Here is an 8973-nt window from a genome sequence, read left to right on the forward strand (position 1 = left end):
GATAAGAAGATTGAGATTTTTTTCAATCTTTATTTTTTTGAGAGACAGGGTCTTGCTATGTTGCCTGGGCTTAAGCGATCTTCCCACCTTGGCCTCCCAAGTAGCTGGGACTACAGATGCACGCCACTGTGCGCATCTCCTGAAGACTAAGGTTTGATTAGATTAATGAGTTGACCAAATTCATACAGTTCTTGAGTGGCAAAGTTAGGATTCCAACCCAAGTCAACCTAACTAAAGCCCAGACTCTATCTCATCCCTCTGGAACATCAGATATCATCTCTGCTAGAAACCACTGGCCTTCTCAAATTAGGTCTTCTGAACTATTTCATGAGCCTGCCTCTAGATTCTCGTCTCTTCCAAGTTGCCCTGTGAAGAAGTGAGAGCCGCTGTTTTGTGGGCCTCTGGAATCACGCGAAGTGACCTAAACAATCTGCCAGTTTTCTAGCTCACTCAATTTTGACATTTCTACAGTTTCACCCTTGGTTTCCTTGGAAATTCAGTTGGCTTTTCTTCATTTCTTTCTTTGGAGGTTTCTTTCCTTTTGTTGGTTATTCATTTAGACATTTTGTTCCGTCACCTAGAATTTTTGTATCTTGAACAAATTTGGAGATCTCAATGTATTTTTTTTTAACTGTCTTACTTATGCCTTTCTATATTCATAGTTTCTAATTTAGTTTGGTTTGAAATTGTTCTTTTCCCTTTTAAAGATTTAGTGTCCACAGCTACCTGATGCCATTTTGGTTCAGGGGGACTGTGGGTAGTTTCTACTCATGAAGATCCACCACTCCTGATGAGTCACATGCTACTTGTACCATCATCTTATTCCTTTATAAGGAGTCTTGGGGATCCTGGGCATCACTGGGGTCCTATTTCCTGTACCAGTGGAATTTTAGGGAACACCATTCAGGGTGGTCTAGCTTTAAGTTTCCTAATTAACCTAATGTGGCTTACAGGCTCTCCCTATATGCCTGGTCTGTCTCTTGAAAGGCAAGAGGAAACTGTGGCATGATCTGGATAGAGTATGTTACATCTAAAGGTCTGGTCACCAGATGTGAGTTGTAGAAACCGCTTCTCTCATCCCTAAACAATTCCAGAGTTGTAGGAGCTGACATTAACCTGCAATGTCCCTGATAGTCTCCTCCTCGATGAGGATCTCCACCTCAACTCCTTCAGTTCCTTCCCCCACCTACCCTCCCTCCCTTAACACCTTAACTGCCTTATGAGTTGTATTTAACTCACGTTAGTTTTGACCCTGCAGCCTCGTGAAGCATATGTAACTCACAAGCATATGTAACTCACATGTTTCTTCACCTTGGGAGCTGTGAGAACTATTTTTCAAGTTGTATATAACTCACATGCAGAAAATAATTAAAAATAAAATTTTTGTTAAATTAGGATCATTTTGTTTTCGAAGTTTTTATTTTTTTTTTCCTTATCCTACATGAACTTTGACTACGAAGTTTTTATTCTATTTTCGTAATAAAACACTGTGACAACAAGGAGAAAAATTTTTTTTTAGTGAGGCAGTCAATGTGTTAAGAAGTGGGGGAGGCCGGGCACGGTGGCTCATGCCTGTAATCCTAGCACTCTGGGAGGCCGGGGCGGGCGGATTGTTTGAGCTCAGGAGTTCGAGACCAGCCTGAGCAAGAGTGAGACCCTGTCTCTACTAAAAATAGAAAGAAATTATCTGGACAACTAAAAATATATATAGAAAATATTAGCCGGGCATGGTGGCACATGCTTGTAGTCCCAGCTACTCGGGAGGCTGAGGCAGGAGGATTGCTTGAGCCCAGGAGTTTGAGGTTGCTGTGAGCTAGGCTGATGCCACGGCACTCTAGCCCGGGCAATAGAGAGAGACTCTGTCTGAAAAAAAAAAAAAAAAAAAAAGGGAATTCCTTCTCCAGTTCCTAACCCCCACCCTGGAGGTTTTCAGATACCTGGGAAAATGAACTACAATCCATTAAAGCTTTTTTATAAATGACTGGGGAAGCTGGGCATTCTCGCAGAGCCTTCTAGGCTGGAGAGGAGAAACTCTCCTTTCTCCAAATCCAGGGCTTCACCCCAGCAGGTTAGGGCTATAATCAGAACCCTTGGAGCACACAGACTTGGGCTCTTGCCTCCTCACTAATTAGCTGTGTTACTCTGAGTAAGTCGTGTTCTCTGGGCCTCAGTTTCCTTTTTCTCTCTGTAATAGGACTAATAACAAGCTGTTGGGAATATTTAATGAGATAATATGTGCAAAGGGCCTAGCACATATTAGGAACTCAAGGTTGGTGCTCGCCCTTATTCCTTGCTCTGAACTGAAAATGAAGCCTTGGGAAAGAAGGAAGGTGCTGCAAAACGAAGTCAGGTCGCAAGAGATGTCAAAGCTCCTCTGCAGCTCAGCCCTCTGCAATGGCTGGCACCCCGCTACCCACCAAAACGTCTCCCCAAACCCTATTGTTCCACTATTGTCCGCCAGGGGGAGAAGAAGCGCACGTTGCCTCAAAGGCCGCCTTCGCATGCGCGCTCACAGAGCCGTGAGAGAGCGTGGCCGTGCGGGGCCCCGCGGCCGTGCGCGCCCATGAGTCTCCCGGGGGCGGGGCGGGAGGGCGCACGCGCAAAAGGCTGGGCTTCTGTTTTCCGCGCGGCGGGAGTTGGGTCCGGAGGCCTGGTCCCGGGGTGGGGAGGGGAGCAAGGTGGCGCGGGGAAAGCAGGGGCCCTACGGGGATTTCTTCTTCTTCCAGGACTAGCTGTCATCTTTTTCCAGAAGGGACGACCCGACCCCTTTGAGAGTTAGCATGTCCCCCTCTTCGTGGATGATCTTGAGTTCCAAAAAAAGGGAAGAGAAGTATTCATTAAGCCACTTCTGCCATAGCGACTTTGGAGGGGAAGCGGGTCGACCTTAGGGGAAAGGCTGACCTTACTAGAGGGGGTTTTAGATTGGGGTTTGCTTTGTTTGAAATTTTACAAATACCGAGAAGTAGAAGGAAGAAAGTTGAAGTAATCCATGTTTCCATCACCCCAAAGTATCCATTGCTGTCATCTGAAAATGGATCCTAAAATGTTTGTTCAGCAAGTATTTATTGAACTCCTACCTACACTAAGCACTCAGCACTGTTAGGTTGTTAGGGAGCTACATACAGAAGGGAAAGAACGATGATCAGGAAACAGGATTTTTAGAAATCTGTGCAAATGAGTGCATGTTAGAATATCTTTAAGGGACAATCCCATAGCAAATGACAATCACCTTACTAAGAAAGATTTTGGACAAGAAAACCCACAGAAGAGAGCAGCTGTGGATATGATGAGAAAAGCATTACAATCTGTATTTGAATCTAATTGAACATTAGAGAATATATCTGAAAAATTAACCCATTCTCTGATTCCATTAAATTTTTCTTGTAAGGTTTTCATCAGATTTTTTTTTTTTTAATAAAAATGCTTTATTGTACAAATCCCATGACAATCTCAGGCCCAGTCCAAGCCCACGGCCCCAACCTATCCCTGGCTCTAAGCCTGCTCTTTGGCCTTCACCCCGGCCTGAAGTGTCTATGAGCGTGCCCATGTGTGGGGAGGCCTGCTTGGGCTGCAGGCACTAGGGCACTGTGGCAGCCTCAAGGTGAAGACAGATGGGGTGGAGTGAGGGCCCCATCTGCCCAGGCTCAGGGTTTGCAGGGGTCCACACAATCCTTTCCACTGTGGAACACACGGTAGACGCTGGTGGGAAGGAACATGGCACCAGCGCCGAGCATGGAGCCCACCTGAATGGCCACGCCAGCTGCCAGCAATGCAGGCCGGCCCCTGCCATGCAGCAGGGAGCTAGTGGCCACCTTCACGTATGAGAACATGCCCAGACACAGCACCCACGACAGCACCTGAGAGGGGAGGACATAGCAGAAGGCTGAGCATCATGTGCCCCTGCTCCAGGGCAAACCCCCCTCCCCACTTCATGTCCCCACTGTGCTCACCACAAGGACCACCCCTGCAGAGGTGCCCACCAGGGGTGGGCAGGGGCTCAGGATTGCCAGCACCATCAGGTATGCCCCAAAGAGTCCGGCCAGCAGAGAGAGACCACCCAGCCCTGCCAGGGACCTGTGGGGGGTGAGCAGAGACTCAGGGCTAGCTGCACCAGGACCCAGCCCCCACCCCTAAGTTCCACCCACCCACAGGCTTGGGGCCCCTTGTGCACCTGCACAGCACACCCATGGCCAGGAAGCAGGCAAGGGGGTTGGCGGCACTGCCCAGCACCACAGCCAGGTGGTAGGCCAGGCGCCCATAGGGCAAGCAGGAAAAGCTCTGCACTGCAGGCAGCACACCGTTGGTCAGTGCACTGGTGACAGCCAGCAGGCCCAGCAGGCAGGCACCCTGGGCCGAGAGCCACCAGTGGGTCTCAGGGTCTGGGCCACAGTTGGTGCCTGCTGCCTGGCTCGGTGGCTCCTGCAATGGCAAGGCCTCTTCCTCCTCCTCCTCCTCCTCTTCTGTTCCTGGGGTTGCCACTTGCAGTTCAGGCCCTGGGCCCCCTGCAGGTACAGATGGTAGTGATGGCAATAGCAACAGGAGACCATGGAAGGCAGCAGTTGAAGTGACCAGAAGGGCGGTCAGTGCCCAGAAGAAGGTGCTGGCAGGAAAACGCTCAGGGATGTGAAGTGGGGGACCAGAGGTGGCGTTGGTGGGGGCTGGTGGGCACTTGAGGCGGCCCACACCCTGTACTAGGGCCAGCACACAGGGCAGCAGGGCGCTGAGCCCCTGACCCAAGAAGAAAGACCTTAAGAAGGGAGGTGGCAGGTGGCTCAGGAAGGGCAGGAAAGTGACATTAGAGGTGCAGCAGGCCAGTGCCAGAACCAAGGCCAGTGTTAGGAAGGCCACAGAGTGGAGCTGCCCTGCCACTGGTGCCACGTGATGCCACAGAGGGGCCAGCAGGGCTGTGCCCACCACGCTCAGCACCTGTACCACCCGGATGGGGACCTGCTCGCCCTTGCCCGGTGCCAGCCGCCTCCACAGGGTCACCACCGGCAGACCCAGGTTCCCCAGCGCCACACACACAGAGAGGTATGAGGGGAGGCTCCAACCTGCAGGGACGGAATGATGCCATGTCACAGGCAAGATGGCTAAGGGACAAAGAGCATCCGCAGCCCCCCTTCCTGGGTGCACCTGCCCCAGCTTCCCTGCACCTCCCTCCCACTCACCCTCTGGAAGGTCTTTTACCACCACAGGCAGCTCCACCCAGATCCCATTGACGGCAGCCCACGAGCCCATGCCGAAGAGAGCCACCAGCAGGTGGGTCAGTGCCAGACGGCCCAGCGCGGGTGCTGCCATTCAGCCCAAGGCTAGGCCCTCCAGGACAGCGCCAAGGTCACAGCCAGCTCTTTCCCCACCTAGGTCCAGAGACGCTTTTGCTCTTCTGGGAACTGAAGACCTCTGGTAGGTAGCTTGGAAACGGGCATTCGGGACACGGAGCCGGAGTCAGAAGACAAGATGGCCAGACTGCCAAGACCCGGGGACCTGGAGGGAGCACCGCGAAGGGGCGGGGATGGGGAGGGGGAGGGGCTAAGCCCTCAACCTGGAGGGAGCGCGGCGCCGCATTGCCGGCGAGCAGAGAAGCAGGAAGCCGGCCCTGGGCGCCGCGGCCGCGGGAGAGCACGACGACGGAGCGAGCTGATCTTCCTACCACGGAGCACCAGGGGTCCGAGCTGTCGAAACAACTCGGCACCGCCACCGCGCACGGACCCCGGGTCAAGGGCATCTCTCAGGCGCCACGCACACCCCGAGGGCTCCTGGATGCCGGAGGCACGTCGGGCTCGAGGAGGGAGTGGCCGGGGCGCGCTCTGCCCGGAAGGGCGCCGGGTCCGGGCTCCCGACGCCTGCAGGTCCAGCACCCGCTGGTATTTACTTCTGCCACGCGAGGGCGCCGCCCTCCAGCCCCGGGACGCAGCCCCAGCCCGAGCCCGCAGCGCCAGGTGTGTGGCTGGGATTCGGGACGCTGAGGGCAGGCCTGTCCGTAGATTTTTATTTTTATTTTTATTTTTTTTAATTAATTAATTTATTTTTTTTTTTAAAAGACGGGGGGTCTCGCTCAGGCTGGTCTCGAACTCTTGACCTTGAGCAATCCACCCGCCTCGGCCTCCCAGAGTGCTAGGATTACAGGCGTGAGCCACCGCGCCCGGCCCTGTAGATTTTTAAATCACGAAATAATGCATGCTAATTGTACACAGAATCGTCAACGCTGTTAGAGTTTTAATCCTCAGAGGAAAATGAGGCCCATAAACCTAAGTGACTTGCTTGGACTCCAGTAGGGTAGGACTGGGACCAGATCCCCCTCAGAGTTCTAGGCTGGTCCTCTTTCCGTGGCATAGCAACAGCTGCATGTGGCTCAGGCCGTATATGGCATTCTCGTTCACTTACCATCCATCTCAGGGATCGCTCCGGCCTACCTTGTTTTTGTATGGCCTGCGAGCTAAGAATGGTTTTTACATTTGTAAATAGTTGGAAAAAATCAGAAGAAGAATCAGATTTCCAACATGTAAAAATTATATGAAATTCAAATTTCAGTGTCCATCAGTACAGTTCTAGTGGAACACAGCCACTCCCATCGTTTACATATTGTCTGTGGCTACTTTCCTGCTAGAAGGGCAGAAGGGATTGGTTTCCACAGAGACTGCATGGCCCTCAAAGCCTAAAGCGTTTACTATCTGGCATTTACAGAAAAAGTTTTCTGTTCTATCTCCCTCACTAGGAGGTACGTTCACTGACAGGAGGTACTTTGTCTATTTTACTACCTACCCTATTCTCAGAGATCATAGGTGCTCAAGTTGTTGAGTGAATGAACCAATAAAACCCCAAACTCTGTGTTTTTTAAAAAAACACAAACTCCTTACATGATTTTGATGTGTGTTAAGGATTGGCCTCGCTGCTGAGGGGACAGGCTATACCAGACAGAAATGTGGTCAAATTGATGTTCCCACAGTACTACCAAATAATGGTGTTTCTAATACTCTGAGAAGATTAGAATTAAAAATACGTGATCTATTTATCCAATACTTTTTTTGTGCTTAGTATGTGCCAGGCACCGTTCGAAGTATTTAAAAAATATTAACAAATGTAACCCTTCTAACAGCCCACTAGAGCAGCCACTATTGTTATTACTTTTTCGTTGTACCCTCGGATAGCAGACAGCTACTATTATCCGATTGTCCCATTTACACATGAGGAAACTGAGGCCCGTAAAGATTAAGACACTCCCTTGACCTTCCACAGGGAGGAAGCAGAGCCGAGATTTGAGCCTAACTCCAGGAGCCTGTCCCTTAATTTAGGATATCACTTCACCTCTAGGCCAGAGGCGTCTGCCACTGCCTATGTGCGAGTCAGTTATTGATAATTTATAACCAAAATTCCCTATGTGTTAGGGACCTCGCAGAGGAGGAAAAGAAAAATAATAAAGTACAGATGCTTCTCTTGGAATGAGTTTGAGACAAAAGAGATCACTATGTCTTGGGAAATGGAGTTCTGGCTGAAGAGAGGCTGAACGCTAGAAAGGCTGCAACAAGAGAGGCGAGGCCCACTCAAAGGGAGCCGTGGAGCCGGCTGTGAACAGTTATTGTTCAAAGTGTGCCTGGGGTGGTTGTGATTTCTAGGATTATAAAAGTGCCTTGTGTGTGGGGCCCACTGAGGGATGGCAACTTGAAATAGAAAGTGGAAGAACGTTACTTAATGGAGACCATCACTGGGCACTGCTGTGTCCCGAGATCAAATTTGTTCACGTGTGGGGTGAGAGGGCTCATGGAAATGGGAAGATAGGTCATTGTAGGTTTCAGTGGGAAGTGCTTCAAACCTTGGGCTTCACCCTGAATTTTCACAAGACAGCAAGGGATGGGATGGGGAATAACCAAGGAGATGGAGTATCTAACTTGCCAAGGTGCAGAGTCCTTCTCACTTGGAGGATCCCTGTGCTTCTTGGTGGACAGGCTCCCTGGGGTACTCCACAAAGGGTCGACAGCCCTAAGGCTATCACTTGCCAGCTCAGCTCACCCTAATGCTATAGCACCGTGTGCCCCAGGGAACAGGGTGTCCGGGCAAATAACACTTCTTAGATAGGGAGCGGGTGAGTTTGCAGGGAGTGCAAGGCTGTCCTCATTTAGCAGGAAAGAAGATGCTCACTTATTGTATTCAGTGTACGCGGCGGCAGGGGCAGTGGCAAGGATTTTCCAAGTCTCCGATTTCTGATTTTTCACTTGTCCTAATTTCCTTACCTATTACCCAGAAAGTAGCTGAAATCCTAGACAATTGTTGGGTTCCTATTTTGAAGACCTCATAGCAGCATTCTCGTGCTGAGGGTGGGAGGGAAGAGTGTGTGCAAAATCGTCACAGCCTTGTGGGGCACTGGGCTGGCCTCAGAGTAGGCACCGTGAAGGCCCTCATTCATGAATCATGCATGGGATAAACTCTCCTTGCTGATCCTGTCTTACTCCTCACGTCTGTGCAGGTCATCCCAGATGAAGGTTGTTGCCTTCCAGTGTTTGCCTTCTGCCCTGGGGGTAGCCCTCCACCCTCTCCTCTATCTCGGGAACACCTGGCCTTTGATCGCAGAGAAGGAGGTAAGCCCAGTCCTATCTCATTGCTTGTGGCTTCAACCTAGCTCCTCCCAGATGGATCTTTTTCTTTTCTTTCTTTCTTTTTTTTTTTTTTTTTTGAGACAGAGTTTCACTCTGTTGCCAGGCTAGTGTGCCATGGCATCAGCCTAGCTCACAGCAACCTCAAACTCCTGGGCTCAAGCAATCCTTCTGCCTCAGCCTCCCAAGTAGCTGGGACTACGGGCATGCGCCACCATGCCCGGCTAATTTTTTTCTATATTTTTAGTTGTCTAGCTAATTTTCTTTCTATTTTTAGTAGAGACAGGGTCTCACTCTTGCTCAGGCTAGTCTCGGACTCCTGAGTTCAAACGATTCGCCTGCCTCGGCCTCCCAGAGTGCTAGGATTACAGGCGTGAGCCACCGC

At 50.8% G+C, this 8973-nt stretch overlaps 1 protein-coding gene across 2 annotated transcripts; it reads right to left on the reverse strand.

The window, feature by feature from the left end:
- Window positions 1–3455: 3455 nt before the first annotated feature.
- SLC52A1 (solute carrier family 52 member 1) lies at window positions 3456–5553 on the reverse strand. 2 transcript variants are annotated; one of them, XM_069483413.1, is made up of 4 exons: window positions 5169–5553; window positions 4172–4559; window positions 3951–4074; window positions 3456–3857 (listed from the first exon to the last, which is right to left on the reverse strand). In XM_069483413.1, the coding sequence occupies exons 1-4, from the start codon at window positions 5296–5298 to the stop codon at window positions 3645–3647; spliced, it is 855 nt and encodes a 284-aa protein (XP_069339514.1). In that variant the 5' UTR covers window positions 5299–5553; the 3' UTR covers window positions 3456–3644. The 2 variants fall into 2 exon arrangements, with proteins under 2 accessions (XP_069339514.1, XP_069339512.1); XM_069483411.1 differs by having other exon boundaries at window positions 4172–5051.
- Window positions 5554–8973: the final 3420 nt, after the last annotated feature.

The sequence above is a fragment of the Eulemur rufifrons genome, chromosome 9, assembly GCF_041146395.1.
Source record: "Eulemur rufifrons isolate Redbay chromosome 9, OSU_ERuf_1, whole genome shotgun sequence".
Lineage (NCBI taxonomy): Eukaryota > Metazoa > Chordata > Mammalia > Primates > Lemuridae > Eulemur > Eulemur rufifrons.